Source organism: Phalacrocorax carbo, chromosome Z (genome assembly GCF_963921805.1).
Source record: "Phalacrocorax carbo chromosome Z, bPhaCar2.1, whole genome shotgun sequence".
In the NCBI taxonomy this organism is placed as follows: Eukaryota; Metazoa; Chordata; class Aves; order Suliformes; family Phalacrocoracidae; genus Phalacrocorax; species Phalacrocorax carbo.
The window spans coordinates 27,506,837-27,533,458 of record NC_087548.1 but is presented as its reverse complement, the minus strand read 5'-3'; the positions used below and the strand labels follow the sequence as shown (position 1 = coordinate 27,533,458).

Below are 26,622 nucleotides of genomic sequence, written 5' to 3'. Positions count from 1 at the left end.
ACTAACAAACCAGCAGCCATTTCTGGGCAGGAAAGTCACTCAGATACAAAGACACTCAGAGGAACTGATGTATTTTATGCTACTGCATTATAGCCGTTTATATGCACAGATTTGTGCCCTTAAGAATTCCTAAGTTCTTAAGGACAGGGAAAAAATTTGGCAAAACATTTTCAGAAAACAGCATCAGGAGCAATGTAGTAAGAATCTGACAACACAGTAATTTCTCATGGTTTCAAAAGCATCCTAAAAGCTGGACCATGGTAAAGGTTTCTGAGACCCTGAAGTGCTAACTAGATGGCTATAAGTATAGCTACATTATGACCTAAACTCGTCATCTAACTAACCTTGAAAAAGAAATTAGTCAGCTAGCCTTGCTCAATGCTCTGATCTCTTTTCAGATTAAGAGTCTCTTCCCGCATAAATATATTGGCACAAAATGGTGGAAAAATAAGAAACGAGGGAACTTGAACTGCAGCATAGAGGAAGACGTGAATTCATGTAACTGCCTACATGTTTTAAAAATATAAGAAAAGTCCCATAAAATATAAACATTGAAAGGCTTCTGCTAATTAAGTTATGTGATAAAACCTTGTCTACGCACCTACAAAGGATCAGAGAGACAAGGCAGATGGAGGGGTGCTTTCAAGTAATACCCTGCCCTAGCTTTTCCCAAGCCCATGACAGGAACCATCAGCCCAGAGATGCACAGAGACACAGCAGTATGAGGGAACTCAAATTTAGGACTCAGAGGAAAGGACACTCTGTCAGGCCCCTCCCATGACCACCTCAGGAGAGCCTCAGCTCCCATGTCCAGGTGTTAAACCCATCAAGAGTCAACATCAGAGCACCTTTCAGACTGAGGGGCTTTTCTGCACACAGGTGTGGGATGCAGATGAAAAGTATCTTATGATTGCACAAGACTTATCATGGAATGTTTTGGGGAGGAGCCAAAGTGAAGGAGAAGCAGGGGGAATCTATGTGATCGGGGAAGGAACAAGTTGGGGAAAACAGAGGGATATGCAGATAAAAATGGCTGGACACACCTAAACAGTTTGCTGGTTGATACATCTACCTTTCTGTCCCCTGCACCCGATCAGCATGCTCCATTGTATTTTCTCATTAATTCCATTTTTAACTATTTCTCTTGGTGAGGTACTCTCTATTCACTGTAAAGGTCCATGTATGTGCCAGCAACTACAGTCAGGCCACAGGCTGGAGGGCCCATGTGCCCATGGGCACCAGCAACCGCAGAGCAGAGAGATGGGACTTAAGTGCAACTCCAGCAACTAGAATGGGACCTCAAGTCCCAGGGGCCCCTATGTCCATGGTGGCTGGCACCTAGAACAAGTGAAGGTCTGTCTGCCAGCACCTAGGCTGGGACCACAGGCCAGAGGGCCCATGAGCACAGGTACAGGCAACTGAAGAGACTGGAGCATGGGAAACAAAGTGCAAACCCATGTGTCTATAGTGCCAGTGACTGGAATGAGTGCAGGTGTACCAGTGGATCAAGCTGCACTAGCTGGCAAGCAGGTGAAATGGCCAGGAAGGAAGTAGGTAAGGGTGTGGGCATCTAAGGACCACAGGAAGAGTCTACTATGGCATAGACCAGGGTAGTCCCATCCAGCTGCTGGAGAAACAAGATGCTCTTTGGGTCTCTAAAGGCAAGAACTATGTGTTTGTGTGCATCCCTCTAAGGGCATAACCACAGGGGGCTGGCTAGTAGAAAACTAGGGGAGTTCTGGCCTGGTCCAGTTTTCTGTGCATGCATGTGCACACACCTACATGTCTAAGGGCAAGAACATGAAGGGGTAGCTACTGGGGGACCAGGGGAGTCCTGGTTTACATGTGTTCATACATGTACAGCAGTTCATACCAGGAACTGAAATACAGCTACAGACTCAGGGGCTCATATGTCCAGGTCCCAGCAACAGTGGGGTCTAGGATCCCAGGGCCCACTATTGGGTGGACCATGTCTGAGCTCAGCTGTTGGATGGATCCATACTGTACTCATGTAGGTACTTATGTATTCCCACTAGCAGACCTTCATCTTGAACCACCAACCTGCTGGTGTTGTTTGTGTTCTCGTGACTACCCTGTGTCAATTTATGTGGCTGCCTCGCTACATACATGTACACACAAGAAATACACAAAACGTCTGTGTGCACAGCTACCAGGATTACGCTCAGCCTCACTACTGATTGGGCTGGAAGCCTGGAGCTGGGGCAGTCTTGCTTCTGTTGGGCTAGCGGTTTCACCCTAACCATTAAAAGCACTCAAGATGAGTAATACTGTTCAAGGCACTCCTCTTTGGTGTGAGGTATCTCTGTTCAAAATTGGATTTAGAGTATTCATAACTTACAAACACAAGTTAAAGAGGAAGAGACTATTTAACTAGTCTGGTTCCTTCCCCGTTTTCTTTTATCACCTATTATTATAAGTACAGTTACAATTTCTAAAGTTATTTTAATACAGTAAGTTCTGAAAGACTCAAAATTGTCATTTTTGCACACTTGTGCCTCCTTGACTTACCAGAGCTCAGTATTTGGCCATAGCCAAATATATGCATTCTTTCAAAAAATGGAAAAACCCGAAGTTTTAAAGTAGTAGCTAAATAAGAATAACTTATTTAAAGCTAAAATCATACTCAAACTGGACTATTACTATGCATCCATGTAAAATAAGGAAAAAACTACACATATCTGTGACCTACTATATTGCAGCACATTAGAGACAGACAGGAATTTGCTGAAGTCATTATTGCAGGAAATAAAATCCTCAGTGCCATTAGCCAGGGAAAAAGCAACTTTTGTTCCCATTAATAACAGAAGCTGAAGTACCTATTTCCAGGAAAGGAGGGAATAATTGGAGCATGCGTTCAATTCACTTTTCTTAAAACCCAGTGCTTCAAACCACTACTTCCTGCATGTTTCCAAAATCATGATCCTGTGCAGTAGGAATTAACTAATATCATTGCATGCTTGCTCTGCTTTCCTCAAACTGATGCTTGTTGGTCACTATGCAGTCTGGAAAGACAAACTTAGAGATGTTATTTTCATCCAAATCTCATTTGTCAAGTCAATTATAACTGACACCTCTGCACTGGAGCTGACAATGTATGCATAGTATTGGTAGTGACCATCAGAGTAACATTCTCCTTATAAAAATCTCTGTCGTACAACTTTCTAATGCAGATGCTACTTTAGATTTCCTTGAGCCACAGAGTAAGCCTGTGGATTTAAAGGCATCATAGTTGAACTCAATCTCCACTTTCAACTTCCTGGAAATTTTAATTTTCACTAGTCCAAGATGGATTTTTTTTCCTTCTTCCTGTTTCCTTATGAGGGGGAAAAAAAGCTACAAAAGCAAGCTACTTTGTGCATCTAACACCTGATACTGGGGCAAGAACAGACACATATGCTGCTAAAATAAAATGGTAAACAACCTGAAAGAAAAACAATAGTAGAATATAAGTTTTTATCTACAGAATTCTGAAAACAATTAAACATGTCTTTTAATTAAAAATCCCACAATTTAGTGCAACTTGAATAAATTTAGTCAAGCAAATTGTCTCATGAAACACAGTTATTGCAGATGATTCTGATTCAGGTTTTTCATCAACTGCTTATACAGGAACTTTAAATTGTTCATGTCTGCCCCTTCATATACTCCTTTCACAGTTCTTTATACAAACTAAATGAGCAAGGGCATATTCCCAAGATGCTTCTATGTCTTGCAAAACATAGAAGTAACCTAAAGATTTGAGATTACACTGCATATTAGCAAACATTTCTTCCCTGCTCAAGATGGGACCTATCCCTCCTTCCCCCGCAAACAGTCACATGTCTCCAAAAGATTCTGATATTTGAAAGCTACTTTTCTGGTATCTTCTGGAATCACAGGCATTCACATTAATAAAACATTATAGAAATTCTCAAAAGAACCAGTATTTAAGTTTTGTGAAACAAAAAAATTACTTTAAACACTCTTCATTAATAACATCACATTTTGTCTAACTACAAGTTCATACAAGGACTTAACTTCTCACTCTGCAGTTCTAATGCTGAGACACTCCTTTTATAAATACACTACATGATTAGAACAGTGAAAACATTTTTACCCAAACCTCACCTCTCAGCCTTGATCTGCACTAGACATTTTCAAATACAATGTAACACAGTCCCTACTCAAGCTTTGCAAGCAGCAGCACACGTCAAATACACGATAGCATCTTTACTCAGAATTACCACCACCACTCCCACAAACTCTCTAAGCAATCAATTTAAAATTTAAGTAGTTACTACTCCTCCCTCCAAATCACTTAGCAGATTTCCTTTATTTACATATTAAACTATTACCAGAATGCTGTCATTGAAATTAAACCCTGAAAAATTCTATTTAAAAAGTACCAGCGATTTAGGTTTACGTTGAAGTCAGATAAAACTAGATCAGATTTTCATAAATAGATCTTCCATAACAGTATGCTTAGTGAGCTATAGGAATACCTCAATATTTTTACTGGCAACATTCTTCACAACAGCAGGGAACAGCTCAGAAGCATTTTTGCCCTTTGCAATCATCTAAAAAGAAAAGACACACAAATCTTAGTAACACATTAATATAATTTGAGTGTTTTGGTTTGGATTTTTTTAATTGATTGTTTTATTAAAAAAAAAAAAGAGACAGGCATTTATCCCAAATCTGTATTTCAGACCAGATTTCTGTGAAGTTGAGGATGAAGCATGATTTTTTTTGTTAGCTATTAGACTTTACAGGATGCTATCAATACAAAAAAAAACAACCCTGAGAGCTGGCTGGTTATGAGTTTGGGCTATGGAATCAATGAACTAGACTTTACCATATCAGACCACAAACCGTTTTTAATGCTTTAATAGTTACTTAAAACAAAGAACTTGCTAACCTGAAAAGCTTTACTGAATTACCTTTTCAGATCTGCTACCAAAATAAAACCCATAATAAAAAAGACAACAACATAAAACCATCAGGAGAAGTTCTACAAGTGTAAGACCTGTTCCTTTTCCCTGGAACAATCTTGGTGTGCAACAGAACCAAGGAGAAGAAAAAACAAATATCGCACTTTTTCAAAAAAAAAAAAAAAGGCAAGGTTATTGTCCATAGCAAGTTAAACACAAAAGGCCTTAAAGTGTTTACATAGAACAAAAAAGCAACAAGGTAATAGCAATATCAGTCAACCCACTATGATTTTTTTTTAAAAGGAATTAAGTTTCCATATTTGATCTCAGAGAAATCTGAAACTAGGGCATGTAGTAAATGGAAAAATTGTCTCAATAAAGAGCACAAACACCAAAATGCCAGTTTAGCTTCAACACTTGTATGAACAGCTTAAGGAGGAAGTTAGTTACAAGAAACCAAAAAATACTTCAATATATACTATGGCTGCACAACTCATTTCTTACATCTAATTTCAGCAGAACATCTGCTAGTACTTCATGTCCAAGCTGCAAACCCTGGAATTTCATAAACGTGTTATATCAATTTACAGTGCTGCTGAAGATTCAGAGCACCCCCAGCTACAGTCAAGGGCAGGATCCATTTGGCCAAATATCAAGCTAATCAGAAAGGACAAGCGCTCACTAAGACAAGTGCATATGCAGGGATCCAACAAAGGAACACCAGTTTTGTAACTGCAGTTACTGCTGTTCATAACCATCTCGCATTTCCACCATTACTCAACATTATACAGTTGATTAAACTTCATATTCCTAACTCACAGGTCTGTCCATGTATTTTATTGATAAAGCACATTAAGGGCATAAAGAACTAGGATCTCATGCAACAAAAGGAAAAAAAAAAACAAACCAGGTAATACCTTGACAAACTGTGTATTTGGAGAAGGTTAGAAGACAGATGCGAGAAGAAGAAAGAAGGTAGTTGTAGTTCAAGCTATTACTGAGTGAGCCTTTCAAAAAGGATCTAAGAATGGCTGTCCAGCATGACATTTCAATTTAACCAACTTAACATCTTAAACTATTTCTTGAAGCTGTATTAAAGCACAGGAAGCTACAAACTAAGCAGCAAGCACACTGTATGGGTTTCAAGGGTTTTTAACTAAGAATCTAAACTAAACCGCAGCTGTCAGGACTGCGGGGTCTTTGTAATAAATGCCAGATTTAGAATGACCAGAGTCAAGTAGAACTTGGTAGCAAGATGCACTGCAATGAAATATCATAGAATATTATCAATAATCTCAACTTGATGCAACAGAAGTTATTTATTCAAAAATAAGGATGATGCTTAGACTTCCCTGATAGGCTGTAACAGTATGACTCTATGCATTAGTTGCATTATTTAACTGATCAACCATAATAGCTCTAGTGTACCATGTAAATATGTATTTAGTGTCTTTTAAAAGAGTGTATTTTGACTCATTAAGTCATAACGATTAGTGTAAATCCGTCTTAGCCCACGGATCATTAACCTGAAAGAACATAATGGTTCTTTCCAAGACTAAGGTCTATCATGTCATTTTTGTTGCTGTGCCTAGACATTCTCCAGTTGTGTCGACTTGTGTACCTGGAGTTCCTGCACAGTCACTTCCATTCTAGAATATGTGTTGTGTAATGTCAGGATGTACTAAAGTATTTTTTTTTTCATGAGACACGCACACAGGTATGGATTAAATCCTCTGGGGGAAACCAGGCAAGTAAATTTGTTTCCTGAATTTATGATCTGAAATCTTCAGGAGCAAAATTGCACTGAGTTTTTTGCCCAGATGAGAAGTTCAGACAGGTTTCAAGGCCTGGTAACAACAATATCTCTGTTGTTGTAGTATCAGTGTATCTTTCAAAAGCAATATCAGCTATTGCGTTTTCACGCATAAAGTAGAATAAACTTGGTCCTGTACACACTTCCAATTTATTTCTAAACCAGCTGTGCTGCTCATAATCTTCCAAAGATTCCAATTATTTTACGGTATGCATGTAAGGGAGAAACATAAAGAAAATTACATACTGACATTAAAATATATATATATATACACAATTGATCATTGAAGTCACACATATGTATTTTAGCTGAAGGTAGGCTTAGACACATTTATATAAGAGGGGGAGTAGAAAGACCAAAGTTGGACTGCTCCTATGCATGAAATTATGTTGTTAAAAGTCACTATCTGCAAGACAGATTTATTTTTATTTGTAATGAATCTCCTTCTCCCCAGGAGAGAGTTCGCAAACCACCTTAAAGGAAGAAGAAGCAGCAAAAGGAGCCATAAGCAGCGTTCTCCTGGTACTTTTCCATCACACCTACATGGACAAATGAAGATTCAGCCTCTTGAAGTCTACTAAAAGAAGTAAGAAAGCTATTGGTATGCACAGCTTTTTCCCCTACCTAAAATTAGTTAAAATGAGCACTCCAGTGAGACACATTAAACAATAGGAGTTCCTTTTTCCTCAAATAATAAGGCTGGAGGAAGTCTTTCATCTGCCCACAGTAACAGCTAGAAGAAAGATGTTTTCTGAGGGAAGCAGAATGTAAGTTACCACAGGCTGAAACTATGGCAATTCTAAAGGCCATGATTTCTTGCAACAGCACTTCTGTATACCAGACTCTCACTGGTCAAATCCTGAGGAATCCCACACCACGTTGGAGGAGATGAATCAAAAAATAACTCTCACCAAACAAAAAAAAAAAAAAAGAAAAAGAAAAAAGAAAAGATGTAATGAAAGAGTAGTTGATAAGTAATCAGCGTATCTGGCAGGACCAGGATCAAAGGCAAAAGCAGAAGACAACCAGCCTGAGTAAAACCTTCAACAGTAGAAGACAAGTAAGTGAGAAATTGCTAATTCTAGAGTCAGAGGAAAGAACGCTATCGCATGATACCACCTGTACCTACTCACTTCAGTACATGCTTGGATAGGATTAATTCACATAAAAACCAAGCAAAACATAAAAAGCACATCCAGAGGAGACTGAAGTAACAATGAGAGAAAGCAAATGCAGAAGTCCCATTCCTCCCCCGCAAAAAAAGTAGTCAAGTGGACACTGAACAGCTTCCCATAGCACATTCTTCTAATACTTTAAAGAAGAAATAAAGGGACTTTATCAGCTTCATGATGTTTAGTTTATAGGATTTAAATACACAATGGTGTTAAACATTAATCACCTCTATGGGTACAGAGTTCACCTGAAATACTTAATCAAATATATAGGCAACATGCTCAATAAAAAAATCCTTATATATAATCTAAAAGAGTAAAAATAGTAAACACAATTTTTCATTTTATTCTACAGATTTGTTTCCTGTCTGCTGAATTAAGACAGTAGTTGAAGCTTTTCTGAAAGAACCATATCCTACTAAAATCTCACCTCCTTGCTGAAAATAGTTATTTAGAGGCATATTTTATCTGTTACGTAATTATTTTAAAAGTATGTGACTGCATATATTTTGATATAGCAATTTCTACATAAAATTCCAAATTAGGGACTTCACAGTAGCTTTTAAACACCATTTGAACATTCAAATGCTGTCTTGGTACAGGATCTGTAAAGTGAACACAGTATTCACATCCAAGAAATAATAATAATTTAAAAAAATCACATACCCCAACAATCCTTTTCATAGCATCTAGCTTTGCAGAATCTTTACTGCTTTCCAACATTTGTTTTAGGTCTTCATTTCTATGGTAGAAACACAATAAAGCATCAGTTAGAAAAAGTAAAAACTAAAACCAGAATACCATTTTTATATTCTTGCATCAATTCAGCAACTTAAGGTGAAGCACTGCTCCTTCTCATCCACTTTTAAACTGTATTTGTTAACGTGCTAGCCATGTAGCATTTAGTAAAAGAATCTATCAGATTCCAACAATAATGCAAACCCACACAACTTGAATCTGCTGTTAGCTGAACCTTGGCTGGAAGGTTGAAGTCTTGAGGCAGGAGAAGAGCTCAGTTTGAACCAATGGCCCATTCACTCCTCCCTCTTCCCCCAGCACAGGCCAGATGTAATAGTCTGAGGTTGACATGTTTGTGTTAAAATATAGTATCAGCTTACACAAACCACTGAAAAGTCCAATTCCAGGCTTCGGTATGGTCTGAATTTCAACAAGAATCGAGCATATAAACTTATGTTTTCACCTGCCCTTCTGGATTGTAAATTGCTTATCCCCTGGTCCTCAGGTTTAAAAGCCTCAGATCTGTAGTACACCTATTTTACATGTCATAAGATTAAGATAGCCCAATGATTAGACACATATAGAGTCCAAGCACTTTTTACAGCTGAAATAAAATTCTCACACAAAAATATTAAGTCAATAAGGATCAATAACATTCTCTCACAGATACAGCTTCTCATTTGCTGCACTAATCAGAAACCTCACCCTGCTTGGCTTTTTAGATGCAAAGAGATCACAGTCAAAATGCATTTTTAGACTGAAAGTTTACAAAAAAAGATTCTTTGACAAAATAGCCTTTTGTAATGCCTATATTGCTTGAGTACTAAATAATATGAAGGGAACAGTGGCTCAAGAAGAGATACCTGCAATATTCCAAAGAACTCAGAAAACTTTCCAAGTTTACAAACCCTGTGAGTTTTCACACAGTGAAGGGAAACACAGAAATCCAGACAGGATTTTAAAAGTGAATGCAAAACCTAGATATATTCTGACTTATCACTGCCCTCAGCATTTCAGATGGAGAAGAAAAGACGTTTAAGCCAAAGCCAGGCTTAGTTACAGTGAGACAAAATGTTGTCATCCATTCCTTCATAAACCTTTAAATAGCACTTTGCCTACTTGGCAAGGGATAGAGTCACTCTACTACAGAAGACTCACCTTGTATTTCCAGACCCAGTCCTGCATCTATTCTGTGCCCCTCCATGAGAACTCCACATTGCCCCTTGAATACCCCTTTGATCAGCTGGGATCAGCTGTCCCGGCTGTGCCTCCTCCCAGCTTCTTGTGCACGTGGTAGAGCATGGGAAGCTGAAAAGTCCTCAACTAGTGTAAGCACCACTTAGGAACAACTAAAACATCTCCACATTATCAACATTGTTTTCAGCACAAATCCAAAACATAGTCCCATACTAGCTACTATGAAGAAAATTAACTCCACCCCAGCCAAAACCAGGACACCTACACACTTCAGTATACATCTACCAAATTAAGAACCACAATAAGATGGAAAAAACCCCAAACAACATTCTCTCCCAAAAAGCCAGAAGAAAAAACACACAAAATTCAGGATGCAGATACCTATACTTCCAACTGAAATCTAACTGCCTTTTCAAAACCAAGCATTTCACAAAATACTGTAGCAACCTAATACAGATGGCTTGCCTGTTTTAAGTATTGGCTTCAGTTGATAGCTTAATATTTAAGTACTTTCTTCAAAAGAAAAAAAGTGGAAGCATTTCATTAGCTCACCTGCTTCAGCACCATTTCCCAAATATCACTGGGAACTCCTTATTTCATCTGCGTCAGATTCAAAGGTTTTTACTGGCTCTAGATGCTCCTGGAAGTGTTCAAAAACTATATAGTCAGCCTTCTACTGCTATGTTTATTTAGCTGCTTACTTCAGTTCTTTAAACTGTACTTCTCATTCAACTTTGCTCTATAGTTTTCATACTTTTACAATCAGTTTAATATGTCTATAATTGGCCACCTTCTCCATGGCAAGGGGTGACATCCAGTGTACCTTCTTCTTGTAAGACCACCCCAAGTTGACATATCGGTTAAAAATAACTACTGCTGTGATTTCACAGACCTCTTCCTATGGCCCTCCTCTCAACTCCCCGAGACAAAGGCACACCCCCCTCCATGTTAAGCTCTCTGGTTTTCTGATTTCACTTTGAGCATGCTTATGTTCACCTCACACTCTTTTTAGCCACTCTGTACTTTTCCTCAGCTCTATATCCTTATTTTTGATATCAGAAATCAAATATTTGTTGGTTTAGGGTTGTACCTAAGCTACCTTTAATAATTTGCCTTTTTTCACCTTTTAATCCCTCTGTGTAGTTCTGTTTGTAATTATCTTTTTAGGAAGGCTAGCTTGATTTAACTTCTGGCAGCTCTATATCCCCATCGTTCCTGGCCATTCCTGTCCACCTCTTCCTCATAGGATACCAAGTAAGTCTCAGTTCTTTCAGATCAGCTTCAAGCACCCTGGCTGAGACATTGCTTTACAGAAATTTCAGAGACTTCTAATACCTTCTGCCTAAGTCTTAATCCTTACTTTGTAAGCTTAGCTTGTGAAAGAATCTATACGACAGTTATCAAAGTTACAAAGAGGAACACTGGACTTGATTTAGAAAGTTGCTTCTAGTCCTATCCTTCTGCTTCCAGGTTCCTACTGCTATTTTACATAATCATGCACAAATTAAGATAGAGACATCAGTAAAAGCTAAAGCACAGGATAATATTACTGAATTGTGAACACCTAGCTCTCACATAATATAGTTCTCAATTGATAGGAAGATGCTTCATTTCCTTGGCACAACTAACAATGAAACTACTTTAAAAAAAAATAGTATCTGACTAAAGAATGAAAAGTGCTGCATGAATAAGACATTGCAGCAACTGCTTGAGATTAAAGTCTAGAAATACATTTACCTAATAAAATATTAACAAAAAAGTTAACATGAGAAAATAAGAACATGTCAACAAAATTTGCAAGTGAGAAAGAAAATGTGGAAATAATTTAAACTTGACGATCAAGTAGCAAAAATGGAGGAAGGCACATATCACAAGATTCAAGTACATGCTGAAGACTACCTCCCAAAAGTTGGGAATGACAAAAGCACACAGTAATTACAGGATGAATATGAGTTATTAGTGTAATAAATAAAAAAAAGAAGCAGCAAAAGGTGAATTTCAGATGAAGATAGAAGAATTTAATGATGAAATGTACTTCTAACTGCTTATAGAAAACATCCTATCAAAATAAAACATTTGAAACATTAACAGGGAAGATACAAACCAGAGAAATGAAGACATGAAGACCTGCTTACAGCCTGCTTACAGAAGAGAAAAGCAGCAGGGGGGAAAAAGGAAAATAGAAAAAACGCACAAGTTCTGGAATAATCCATTTGGAAATTAATTGCTACATGAACTGATTTTTTTTTTAACCTTTTCTAACAAATCCAGGATAAGCAAGCATCAGATACTTACAGCGGAAAATATTGCTCCATACGTGCACATGGATCATCATCAGCAAGCCTTTTTTCTTCTACAGTTAGATGTGGTTTCAGTGTAACTTCAAAGTTTTGCCCTTTAAGAGCAGACTTAATAGTGTGAGACACCTCAATTATTTTACCCAGCATTGTAGAATTCTGTTCCATTCTTTTAAGTACAGTATTTAAAAAAAAAAGATGGACTGCACTCAACCAAGCTTGCCTGCTGAGACTGACGTCTACTTGAAAAAAAGACAATCCTATTAAGTAACAGGATACCCACTCCCTTGCTGTTTTAACTTCTAGAAGCAAATATCCTACCCAGATTTCAAAGGCCATTTCCCTCCAAAAACAACTCGTTATCAGCAGCCTCAATGAACAATGGGAAAGGCAAATACATTTCAGTCTTTCATAATACAGTTTATTATACAGTACAAAAATATTTTCATATTTTGAGCACTAATAAGATTTAAGGGAATTTAAATCCTTAAATAAAATCCCTCAAAACAGAAAGTATAAGTGAAAGCCTTGCACTGCTGTTCATGTTTCTATACTCATTACTTTGTCTGAAGTGACAGTCCCTCAGTACGCAATGTTAGGCAAATAATTTCTTTATCACTTATGTCCACCTGCCAAGAGCTCCGGAAAATGCAAGCAACCCTCCAGCTGCATCAATACCATTGACTCTCCCTGCTAAAACTCAGAATAATTCTAGCCTTACAGAGTTACATATTACAGATGACTGAAATGTAAGCTTTATTACTTCAGTAGCAAAACCAGGTTTAAAGAAGCTTAATCTGATGGCTTACAAATAATATGGAGCTATATGAAGCAAGACAGTCCCAACAACAGTACATGGAAAAAAACCTTCATAAGAATAAACATATCACCCCTGAACACATTTTCCCTAACAGTAAGAAGAAGTGAAACGACTTCCTGACCTGTCTACCTACTACCATACCTAAGAATGCAATTAAATTTCCCTGAGTTTGAGTTCTAGTCTAGCATCTTAACCTCTGTATGCTATGGCCCACTGTCTGAAAAAGTTGCCAGTTGAGAGCACTGTTATGGACTATCATTAGAAATATTATACCCATGTACAACACAACAGGCTATGAAATACAATCTTCATTTGCATAGCATCTACCAAAAAATGCAACGAGCCAATTACTAATATATTAAGGAATCAGCATTCATCTGCATTCATCATTTTTACCACCACAGGCTTGTATTCCTCAACATAAGAATTTGAAAGCTAAAGGAGTGTAAATTAGAAATGCAAATTCATCGCCTAACTTTCTCTCATAGCATGCATCACACACAACTCATCTGCAATGATACAACATGATGGGTATCACAAAACACGTCCAGAATAATACATTCTCTTTAAGTCACTGGTCTGATGTTAAGCAGAAGATGACGATTTCTACTTTCTTCTATGTTTTCATATTTTATGATTGTAGCTTTTAAGATAGATACTACTTTTATTTTTCTACCTCAAAGCACTGCTTTCTTCATATGCCTTTGCACCATTTCTGGATATGACAGGTATGGATATGACAGGAATTATGATAAGCCTACCAGTTAGGATTAATCTTACAGATGTTACTGTAAGAAAGTAAACAAAAACACCAGTTACGATTTTTCTAGGCCTCAGTTTCTTTCATGCTCCCTCTGCTTCCCTGCGATCAAAAAGAAAAAACCCAAACCTTACGAAAACCCCATGCCAACGCCCCTCAGTAAGCGGGGAGAAACAATCACAAAAAAACCCCAAAAACCTGGAGCTCGACAGTCAAGAGAACATACTGCCAAACTATTTGAACTCCCTGGAGTCTTACACCAGAAAGGACCTTGACCATCACTCACTCTGCCGATTACGGCAAACACCAAATAAAGAACCACTCTGAATATGCCGTACTTTTGTTAGCACCCACTGGGTCACTAAAACTGGCATCTTACTCAGATTAAGACTAGGATTTCAGATTCTGTTGAGCAACTTTACCCACTTTTACAGAAAAAAGAAAAGGCTAGGCATAACTGTATGTCACTGAGGTTTAAACCAGCTATGTCAGCGATCAATCTGAGCCTCTCAGTCATGTCATCTTCTCATAGGAACTATCACAAACTTTTAATCGCACTGAGATACTAATACATAATCTGTGGCATATCATTTGCCACTACACCTACATATTCTGAACAACTGTTAAGAGAACACTCCACCCTGATGAGATATAGATTTACTACATCTCCTATTCTTTTTAGCAACACCACACAATGACGCCCATAAATTGTCAGCATTTGCTACAGTTCTAATGTACCCAGTTACTGAAAGAAGCCACCCACTAATCATAAGGTGTTCTTTGTAAAAAGCAGAAGTTTCTTAAGTATCAAAACTGCAACTGAAGCCCAGCTGGCAATGCAACAATAATTCTTTAGTTACAAAATCTTTACTCCTGGAAGTTTATCAGCCTGCTGTTTTACAAAATAAGAATTTAATTATGACTCTCCATGCCATCTGTATGCCTCAAAACCTGGGAACAGTTTCAGTCACCTCTAAGAAAGAGAAAGGAATTTAAACAAATAAACTCATTGTGAGATAAAGGCCCTTCGTATACAATGACAGCACTGTGCTACTGCAAGATAAGATATAAGAAATGGCAAACAAATCCACCTTAGGGGAGGAAGCAAGCTTCACCATTTCTGATATTATGGAGCCACCTGTTATAGAACAACAACAAAAGTTATTAAAACTCTGTTGAATGGGGCTCTTGTGTTTCAAGTCTTACGGAGACTTCAGTCTACATGATGTACTTCCAACCACAGCATACTAAGATGGTTTTGTTGGGGTTGTTTTGCCCACAGCACAGCAAAATGTTCCAATGTCAAGTTCAAAATACTGTGAATGTTACCAGGTCTGAAGCAGAAAATCCACACTGACAGAGCAGCTTAACCTCTGGTTTTGGCACCTGAGCAGCAATGAAGTCCTATAGAGAGTCCTGTTTCCCAACACAAAATTAAAAAAAAATATATTTAAAATAGTCTTTTTTTTTACATTTTATTGGCACTGCAAAATCCTGAAAATAAATTGGCTTCTTCTAGCTCAGGCTATTGTGTAAACTCTATAAACAACTTTGAGTTTAACACTTAAAAAGGAACTGTAATTTATTTTAGAGCCATTACAGCATGGAAGCAAAACCAGCAGCAAATACATGCTGCAATTTGAGTTTATTTTGCTGTTGATTTGGGGTCTTCCTCTAGCAGGAAATTAAGAAATCTGAGTTCCATTCTATACTACAAACTGTTTGAATGACATCTTGTGGTGCTATTCAGTATTGCCATCCTCTTCCATTATAACACTGTATGTATTGCCAATTCACAACATCAACACAGAATTCCACTATTATTTCAAGTGAGATTCAAATAATTTGGCTATCAGTGTTGCTTTACTGTGGTTTAAAGAGAAATTCAGATAAGAGATAATCTATTTCCTCTTCAGCCACCCCTAATTTTTCAATCTGAAAAACAAACATACTACCCAAAAAGAAAACTACAGAGTTTTAAAGGACAGACAGCAGAGATGTGAGGAAAGCCAGGATAACTATATACCCTGTAAGCCTGAGAGCCACAGAGAACGAGACTGGTTACAGTCTGACTACCAATATAGTTTGCCACTAGTTTCTCAAAGTACTTGCCATCTGGATGGTTAAGGTACAGTCTCATCCTTCTCAGTGGGAAACATATCGAAAAGTGTAAAGTTAAAACTGAATAAAGCATCTTCCCAGTTCCCTGTCTTGAAACTATAATACCTGAACAACGCTTGAGCAACTCTGCGTGTGAATACATGTAAGTTGCTGCTACCACCCACATCAATGCAGATATGTAAAAAACCTTAATTTCAAAAAGCTATAACCAGATGGCAGCTAGTATGACAAAGCAGTTTGAAACCCTTTCTGGAGAGGACTGTAACTTAATCTAAGATTACCTGTTGTCAGTAGAGCAATTATAGATACTACTTCACCCAGCATCAAGAAAGGTTGTCTGAGCGGATTAAAAGTACCAATCTTGCAACCCCACTGCATATGACCTCTTCTGATAGTACCCACACCTCTGATGCTGCAGGGAAGCTTCTGCGAGAGAAAAACCTTCCATGGTGGCAGAGATCAGTTTCCTGAAGGCTGAAAAAGTGGTATCTGAGGTGGTGCTGCCACTTATGCGGTTGTGTCAATTTACAGTCTGTCTTGAGGCCTGTGATCTGAATTTGCAGACATCTGCAGATCACTTTGCAGCATTTAATAGTTGTGAAGGGATTATAGGAGAGCGAGAAGCAGTACTTCCAGCTTTCCTGAAAATGGTGGGAGGAGGCTTCTTTTAAAGACACGACCACAAAGGTGGTGCTATCACTGCCAGAACCTACAACAGTGTTAGTATATTTACATATATGCCCACAACGCTTCAGAAACACTGTTAAAGAACATCACAATATTCATCTTCTAGCAGGATGTAAAAGAAAACTCTTATGCCCCAAAAGAATTCTGGCTTTCTCAAAGTAAGAAAACTACCACAGGGTGGCACAGACAAGAACAGTCTTCAGAAAAGCCGAACTAAGCAAAACATAAACTTCTTGCAGCAGCCTTATGTTATAACAGCATTTCAGAAGTGTATTTTTAGTGCATTCAGGATGCAAATCATAGCAAGTGCCTAAGGCAAATATATGACAACATAATAAATATGCAGAAACCACAGTGAAGACCTTAAACTATAAAATTTGCCTTTCTGAGGAAATAAAAAAGCCTCAAACAAGTTTTAATGACTGCGTTACAGAGAATCACAGAAAAACAACAGTTCAATGCTTGCATCCTCATACGTGCCAAGTGCCTGGCAATAAGAATATATTCACTGTGTGTCACTTCCCATCAGATCTGACCAATTTCAGCTGGAGAACTGCTCTGTAATAGCATGCCCATGTTCATATACTGCATTTAGTTCCTATCCTAGTACTGACTACCGAGTTCAGATTTTATCTTGTAGAGTCATCAGTTCATCCAAACCATTCATCTTTGCTGGCTTGTACATCCTACTGAAACTGGCATATCACCATCTTAGTGGGCATAGCGCCATTTTAACAGATGGGGAAAGAAAGTAATTGTGCCAATGAGCTAGTGGATGCATCAAGTTTGAATATTAGGGCTGGAGTCTCCTCCAAGAGTTTCACAAATGGCAGTCTATGTACAAGCTTTCCATGACTGGTTGAACAGGATATGCCAAGGCAAAACTAGATCAATTTAAGACTCCAAGAACATCTCTGGCAGCTGTTGAAAGCAAGTTTTTAGCTCTGATGAATTTGGAAAAGTCTTCTGCACAGAGAATTGGGGATTAAGTACCTTAATGAAATCACCACCTTAGATTGGCTCTCTGCAAAACAGGCTTGCAAATCTCAGAAAAAAAAAAAAAAAAAAAAGGGTTTGCAGCCCTGCCGAGTTTTCTGATGAATAGCTCAACAGAATGCATAAGCCAGATCTGCAGGAGAAAAGTCTAATAAATTACAAATGTATTTTGCTTGGCACGAATACAGCTTAAAGATGCAAATCAGTAAAGTTGAAAATGCATGTTATAAATTTTGCCATCTGCTTCAATACGGTACTTATCAATTGATATATACTGACGTTACTCATGTGGTTCACCTGTAAGTTTCTACATTTAGATTAGATACAGCAATAGCTAGTTTTATTGCCAAAATAATATTATTTCCAAGAACAAACATTATTATATTTTAACAGAACATGCAGGTAGTTTTTGTTTAAAATGAAATTAATATAGATGAAAATCCTCTGGCCACCTGCAATTAACTGTAGGCAGTAATAGCTGCACCCTAATGTATGCAATTAACATGGATTCTGTGTTACTAATTATCTCTATGGGTTTTCTTAAAAGTTGGAAGACGGTTAGACTACTCATCCCTCTATCTAGAGCAACAGTACACAGTGTAACTAAAAAAATATCCTGTTAATTTAAGTAATGTGCACCTCCATGCTATACAGATGATTTTGACAGTCTTCCAAATAGGCAGTGCTTATTTAATGGATTCCATCAATCCAGACCACAGAGGTGAGGTCCACAGGCTGGGTTCAGCTTGCCCGTAAGATTTATGTAGCTGTACGCTTCTACGGGAGAACTTATCTTGGGCCGCATATCTCCGGGACACAGGGCTCTACCCACCCTGGGGACAGTGATGCACAGACATCAATATGATGGATACAAAATGTCCGTCTATTTAGCTGCGTCACACGCTTATATAGCTCTTGCGCTTCCTGTTCCTGCCACTCCTATGGGGAGGAGTCTATCCTTCCGTCACATCCCGTAATCTTCCGGTCGCCGATCCCTGTCTATTCCCCTACAATTTATATGACCCTTTGACTCTTACGGATTTTCTGCTGAAAATTCCTGTTATGGGCAAAGACTTGTCTGCAGACCACTTCCATTATTCTGGTGGTGCACAACCTGACCCTTTTTCTTCTTTTTCAAACGCGGGGCACATGGACGATGTACATCTGGGGCATGTAGAATGACCTACATCTGGAACATAACCAGTTCACAGACAGGTGTCACACTACCTACGCGGACACATGAATAAATCCCTAAAACGTAACCACGCAAGTTGTACAAAGGAATACCATACATGTCAGCTCTTGTGACAAGCGTGGAAGACGGAGACACGAAGGAGAGGACAAGGCATCTCCAGCTGTGCAAAGGGGCCCATTCTGCACAAGAAGGTTTAGACCAACTCATCTCAGTTACTTACATAAGACCTTTTAATTATTCAGTTATTGAGATATTTAATAGAATGAACACAAAGTTTCCATCCTCTGAACACAAGATTCACCTCTGACATATCTGAGGTGATCTAACTAACCAAAAGGCTTTTTAAAAGCAATACCTAGCAAATAGGCAAGTTATTTTTCCTTCCTCAGTCAGGATTCAATACTCACAGAAAAAGCTGGCCCCAAACTCATATATTTGTTATAAAATCTCTTATTCAAGAACAGTTTCAGCTTAGTCAAAAACAGGAAGAAAACAGTTTCTTATGTACATGTTGTACTTTATAATAGTTTATATAACAGAATTTAGAAAAACCTCCTCCTTTCCTCACTTCTTTTGTCCTGCACATTTACACAGTTACCTGACAGCAGTAGACGAAAGTTATATTTGTACCGTATTGACTTTATTTTTCACTGCACTGGATACACACTATATCAACTAATGAGAAACATTTGTGCATGGTATGTGCAACCTATTGCACTTCTTTTAAGATAACTGTTTATTTCAATCAATATTTCATCTTTATTGACCTCCTAATAGTCAAATTTTCTACTTACTCAGGTTCAGCATATCACCACAACAGACGTTTCAAGGCACTGAGATGTTTTCAATACTGACAGCATGTGTCTCAACCAAACCACCACACTAGCATCTCAAGGAAGTACTACGTTCATTAACTGAATTGAAGATTTTATCTGTAACTGAAAATTAATTAATAAATCTCAGAATTGCTAAAGGTAAAAAGGCAGCTTTAACTGCAGCATAAGACACATAGGCTTTTGACACGAAGGGATGCTCAGAATTTCTAGATGGTAAGTATTTCAGCTGAGTATTTTCACTGAAATGCTAAAAACATAACAGTTCAGACAGATAATTTACATTAGGTCAATTTTGGACTTCAGATTTAAGTCTACTGCTACTCATTTGTGCCTCTGTGTGCAACTTGTCACAGGCCACTCTGTATAACAAATGCTGCAAGATTGAAGACAGTCTGTCCTAACAAACAATTTGTTTATTTCAGAAGCATTTTGGCTTACTTCCTCTTCATGACAGAGGACAGACAACATAAAGAGAAGAGACTGGGATTTTTTAAAGAAAGCATTTTCAACAAGATGTTGATATTTATACTTTAACCACATGATAACGTTTAGATTAACTGGCAACAGGTAAGTGCAGGCCTTTGGTCCAACAGTTACTGCAGGAACATTCTAGGCTGTATATTATAAATCTGCCCCTCTGCTGAGAAAGGAATGCTTCTTGTATCATCAGTAGGTCTAAGGAAGAATCCCCCTTCCTCAGCAACAAGAAAAGTTTGCCAAGCAGTGAAACACCATGATGATATGGGACATAAGCATGCCTAAGATCATATTTAGCAGTGCTGAGTGACAATCAAGACAGATCAGCAAACTAACTCTGAAAAGCCATAACAGTAATTTTATTTTCAACAGTGGAATACTCCGCTATCCCCACACTTCAATTTGCAAGATGCAGAGACACATCTTGCACTTCTCTGTGGGCCCAGTAGGGAGGGATCAGGTCTGGCCAGTTTGAAGAACACAAAACCAAACAACCAAAAGATACCATGTCCTCCATCTGGGCTACAGTCCCTATTTTCAGATTTCCATTTCAGCTCTATGGAAAGGAAGATTTGTTTGCTTCTCAATAAGGAGTTTTTGGGCTATTACCAGTGTGGGCCATATGACATACATGCTATATGCTTGAGAAGTGACTATTGCATTTTCCAGACAGACTGCAACACAGTCTGCTTTTCTAACAACGACCCTCACGTGCAATCCAGTGGCTTTTTCACACTACACAAATTTCATAATCTTCCCTGCACAGTGTCTGTTCCTCAACTGTTCAACCCATACAGGTTTGAATCATGGATAACTTCCTACTTCAACATGAAATTGTTTGTCAGTGACCAACAACCACAGAGATCAATGCCTGCTTTCCTCTCAAGCCCTTCCTTTAGAGGGTGGATCTCCTCTCCCCTCCTATAAGCGTAAAAGCAAGACTGAAGGAGCAACTAATTAATAAGACATGCATACATATGAGAAGCTATTCTGGTTCTTCCATATTGAAAGACAATCACATACATACACGCGCACAAAACATCTCATGACCCCAGAGTTATATTTCGCACGACCACTGGACTACCACAGGAAGAATTATTCACTTCAGCTTCTGCATCTGATATAACATAGAGCACTACACCCGCAAAACAGCCTGAAGTCTAGGATTACATGAGTTATGTAGAGAACTATGGGCCATGACCAATGATCAGAGTACCCTCCTCTGTGGAAAAGCAGCAGCAAAACAATGGTTAAGAAATAAAGTGCAAAGTTGTTATGGTAGGGGACAGGAGCAGGAGGGTGCAAACAACATAAATCAGTTACAACACGTAAGTCAGCAGAGGGGCATCCATGCTAGAGCAGTGAAAAGTTTACCTGGAACAGAATGAAAAAGCGAAGTATTTAATGGAATAGCAGAGGAAGAGAAATGTGAGTTGTCTGGCAAACTGAGGAGGCCTATCAGCAGCTGCCTCGCAGAGCTAAGCATCAGAGTGACAGCAGCTTCACATTCTTGTGATTTACTTTGGTGTGGCACAAAAATAAACACATCAGTCGAGGTTTCGAGAGCACGGATGTTCTCTTTGTGCAGAACAATCAAACTGAAGAAGTGATTGATTTTCTGATGTACATGAGACCTGAGTTTATGGTGCTTTTTATTGGTTGCTCTTAGAATAGATTTCCAATTCGTTTTTAGGATACAATTCCAGCTTAGCAAACCTCTTGATCCTTCCATTTAGACACATTCCGCCCCCGCCCATTTCAATTCACGTTTCCTTTAAGGAGCTGAAGGCTTTCTATGTTACTGCACTTCAGCGGGTTGGTTTTTTCCCTCCTCCATTTCCTCATTTTGACTTCTGACCGAGACGCAACACCGTTAACACCCAGTTCAGGCTGGCCACCTCGCCGTGATCGACTACATTTCCAACTACAACTCCCACAAACACTTCTCGTCTCTTCGGTTTCTTTTTTAAATATATTCGAAGGCGAAATTAAAACAAGGGCAGTGTGTTTAGAGGAAAAGTGATAAGCAGTTTTTCAAAACAACCAGCAAAAAAACTACGGAGTACCCGTTCTCCAGCGAACACCTCAACACCTCAGAGGTAAGCAAGCGAACTTCTCCACGGAGTCACGAGGGGGTGACAGCGGGACACCGGGCCGCCGCCACCCCCCCGCCCCGCTCCCCCGCGCCTCAGGGCAGGATCCCGCCTCGCAGCACCCACGGCATCGGCCGCGGCTCACCCGCCCCTCCACCCCGAGGGACCGAACTCCCCGCCTCGCCACCCCGAGGGACGGGACACTCCCCCCCGCCACTCCGAAGAACGGGATCTCCTCCCCCCAGGGGACGGGAGCCCCCCTCGCCGTCCCGAGGGACGGGACATACCCTCCCCCCCAGTGGAGGGGAGGACCCTCAACCCGGACAGGCCCCACTCCTCTCCCCTCCCCTTACTTCTTGGTGTCGCTGCTGAAGAGCCCGAAGGCCGCGGGAGTCACCGGGGTCATGCTGGGCGCCGGCTCCTGCGCCAGCTCGGGCGCCGCCTCTCCGCCCTGCTCGCCGTAGCCGAGCCCGTTCCCGGACATGCCGCCGCTCCCCGACCGCTCCCACAAACTTACCGGCGCGGCACTGCGCCCCGCACCCTTGCCCAGCCCAGCCCTCTTCCGGAAGCGGCAGGCACGCGCCAGCACGGCGGGGCGGCCGGGTCACGTGGGCGGGAGGCGGGACCAACGCGCCCGGGCGGAACTCGCCCCGTCCCGACGTCCAGCAGTTGCTACAGCAACGCGGCCGGGCCGCCTACCCCGCCCACGACTCCCGGCAGGGCCCGGGCCCCGGTGCCGCGGTGCGGCGGGCTCGGCCGCCCGGCCCCGGATCGAGGACCGATCGCGGGACTCCCGCCGCTTCCAGCCTCGCCTCGCCTCCCACCCGGGAGGAGCTGCGGCTCCCTGCCCTGGCAGCAGCTCCGCGGCCGGGTTTGCCCTCGGGCAGAGGTGCGGGGTGCTGCCCGAGGAGCAGGCTTTGCTTCCCAGCCCTCGCTGCGCCTCGGGCACAGCCGTTTAAAATATAAAGTATGGCCTATAGCAGCAGGCCGTTTGTCGCTGCCCGTAATCCGTGTTACAAATTTACTTATTTAATGTCAGCACCTCATGCTGACTATCACACTATCCACCATCGCCATCACAGGAGTAGTGGGGTAGCCTAGGCTAACAGCAACAGTTTACAGGTGGGAGGCCACAAAATATAAAAGGATAATCAGAAGCTGTCCGACTAAAGTTTCTCCTACTTTCTACAATCTTATTTTACTCTGTGTATCTTATCGTCCCCGTCCCTGTCCCCCCCGCCCGCAGCCCATGAGAAATATTCTGTGTTCATTAAAATGCCACTCTATCCATCTCCTGACATATTAGTGGAGTCCAACCTTTTCATCCTGAGAACTGAACTAATTTCCAAAAGGTTACAGTTCACAATCAATACTTTTTATCTTGCAGAGGAAAAAAAAAGGGGGGTGGGGGGAATGGATAGTCATAATATTTTTCTGAAGCAGCTCTTTTACTTGCTTGTCTTTGAGCAACTTGTACATTTCTGATTGAAACTGAGTCATTACCAAGCAAATAAACTTAACAAAAGGAACTACCAATAGAGGATTTATTAAGAGTGCAGGGCTGCTATAAGGGCAGTTCTCCTCGATAGCTGCCTTCTATGGATGCTAACATTTCAATTTTGTTTCATGATCTCTCACAACTTTTTCCTTTGTAGCACTGCCTCTTGAAAGTCATGGCTTAGAGCGCAAAAGTCCCAGTGTGAATATTCTTAACCATCGCTATTTTACCTGTCGGTTCTTTAGACTTCCATTTTTGTCCTGCCCTTTGCATTGGTTACAGCAACACCCACCATAGTTTTCTTTCCCTGTAATGGGAAATATCTCATTATAAATACCATAAACAGTCACAGTAACTGTTGATACTCCTCCAATAATGTGACTTGAGGCAGACACATCTCAATCATACCAAGTTGGACAGCATCCTACACCCTGTGTTTTTAAAGGCTCAAAATCCAGAGTAGACTGCTGTACAACTGCATCCAAACCAAATGGGCACTTTACTTCTCTCCTAAAAGTTTAAGGTGTTGCTTTGATCTGCAGAGAGATCTGAGAACACATATCAGCAAACCTTAGAAATTGTCTCATTCTGCTTTTCAAACCATGCATTAATTTAAAAATATAACAGTGAGAGCACTTGAACTTTGGTCCCAAGCGTGGTTATGCTTACACGAGACAGGGCCCCTGGCTTACATGTTTTATTTTTGTATAAGGCACATATAGTATAGGAAGAGGTAACCTATACTAGGCCAAGTCCGTAATTTGTCAGGTAGATCTATTCTAGTTTATTTTAAGAGTGCCTGCCTCTCTTTCTGAAGCAGGAGGTTTAAACTGCTTGCTTTTTTGTATAAATCTGTAAAATAGGTATTTATTGTTAGCAGTAAGAAACATCTTAAGTACAACAAAGTAATTCTTTTATTATTACAATATCACTTTAAAAGTAATCTTAGAGGAAGGACTGAACAGAAAAAGAGAACATTAGACTTGTAGAATAGTCCAGAGAAATCTGCATGAGTACAAACATGGGGAAAAGCAGACAAACGGGTTATTGAGGTGGATGATCATGGGACTGTGATATGAGAAGAGGAAGGGAGAATAGTGAAGCAGAGCTTGGAACGGCCTTGAAACCGAGAACAGAAAGCAACTATAATTAGAAGGTTTATTAAGTATGTATAAACAGTCCCATCAGGAAGGCTAGCTACAAGCTATGGTTATCAGTTCTTGCTATGTAGTCTAGCCTGAAAAATACCACAACTGTTCAATGATTAGCCTTTTCCTGGCTATATTAACTCTTCAAAATCACCATGCAGGGGTAATGTATTTGCACATTGAATTTTTAGAAAATTATGTCAAACTGAATTCTGAAAGACAAAATACTACCAATTCTAAATTCTCCACTTATATTAATTGATTAAAATAGTCTATACTTTAAGTTTTGCGCAGCATAAGAAAAGTAACTGACAAGGCTTAAAACAGGGAACATAGAAGGCTTTTGCTTCTCAGTTTTCCACTCATCATGTTTTCTTTCTGAAACCATTTCACCTCTGTGATTTATACCATCTTCACAACTGCTGCTTCTACAGTATCTGGTAAATTTCATAGTTTCTTACTCTTCCATTCATAGATGTAAACAACTATATAATATGTGATGTATGGACACAGCTTTTAAAAACTAATTGCACTGAGCAATAAATTCCAAAGCTCTGTGGAAGGGAAGATGTATGATTTATGTGGATGAATACATATGCATTTTCATAAAAACTTATATATTGTATATACATATGCATTTAAGGGGAAAAAAAGAGTCATGCTATTCCACAAACTGTAATTTTGTAATTCAAACACACATTACCTTTGCTCAGCTTTTTGAAGCATTTACGGAAGATTTTTGCAATGTTTTTTGCAAAGTTACATGCCTTCTGTGTTCTTTTTTAAGCTGAGCTGGGCTGCCGTATGCTTATTTGTTGCCCTCTTGTGGCTTAGATTATTAATGTGCTATTTGTCATGAAAAAGTCAGGAGATGCCTTGGCAAGGAAACTCATTTTTAATGGAATTCAAGCTCTGTATAACAGAAATGTCAAGATATTAAATGTTTTGCTCATATTTTCTGTTTTGCTGAGAGTTTCTGATATACCTAAAACGTGCTGGTATTGCAGATCCTACAAAAAATGTGTAAGGGTTTTGACTTAGAGTTTTTTTTTCCGTCAATGTCACTGCCAAAGGTAAGTAATGATACAATACAGACTTCTGAGTATTAACATTTTCCATTCACTAGTGAGTTAGAAATCTGATACATAATCAATTACTTTAAAATTAAGCACCAAGAACTCATTCCCTAACCTGGAATAATGGGGTTTCAGCCTGAGGCATGAACTTAGCTGCTACTATTCCTGAGTAGTTCAGGAAAACTCTTACACAAATAATAAAACTAATGGGTCTGAAAAAAACTTTGATCTGTCTGTCTCCAGCTGTATCTAGATTTGGGACTGTAGTAAAAGCAAACCAGAGTTCTTTCAAAAGTACCTGTTCTTCATTCCTTCCTAGCAGAACAGGCTACCGTATTATTGACAGGACCTCCTCACATATGCACTGAGGAAACCAGAAGAATCCAAATTCTCTTTTCTTCCTACAGCTTTTCTATAAACTCTAAAATTACAGAACATGTGTCTTCTGGCTTCATCAATTAATATTCCTTTGAATGGTTATGAAGATTTTGGTTAAATGATGAATAGGAAAAGTAGAAAGCAAAAACATAGAACACAAAAGAGAAAATATTTGAAAAATAAAACAGTTCTTCAATTATATGAGTTCTTTGTCATTTCCTCAAGCATAAACATGCAAAATAGGTACTACTAGAATTAGAATTATAACTTTCATGGATATAGAAAAATAGATTTTACTTTTAGACAGAGTCTCTCTTGCAATTAAAAAGATTAAAATTATATGCAAAACTATTACAGAAATACAAAAATCTCCAAATATAAATAAAAAT

The 26,622-nt window shown here is 39.4% G+C and overlaps 1 protein-coding gene across 1 annotated transcript in view; it reads right to left on the bottom strand.

The window, feature by feature from the left end:
• Positions 1-22,709, bottom strand: part of AP3B1 (adaptor related protein complex 3 subunit beta 1) — a 155,883-nt gene extending 133,174 nt beyond the window's left edge. The window contains exons 1-3 of the mRNA XM_064439541.1: positions 22,487-22,709; positions 8,583-8,658; positions 4,503-4,577 (exon numbers count right to left, since the gene is read on the bottom strand). Coding sequence (XP_064295611.1) covers positions 4,503-4,577; positions 8,583-8,658; positions 22,487-22,617 — 282 coding nt within the window. The 5' untranslated portion in view covers positions 22,618-22,709. The remainder of the gene's footprint in view (positions 1-4,502; positions 4,578-8,582; positions 8,659-22,486) is intronic.
• Positions 22,710-26,622: the final 3,913 nt, after the last annotated feature.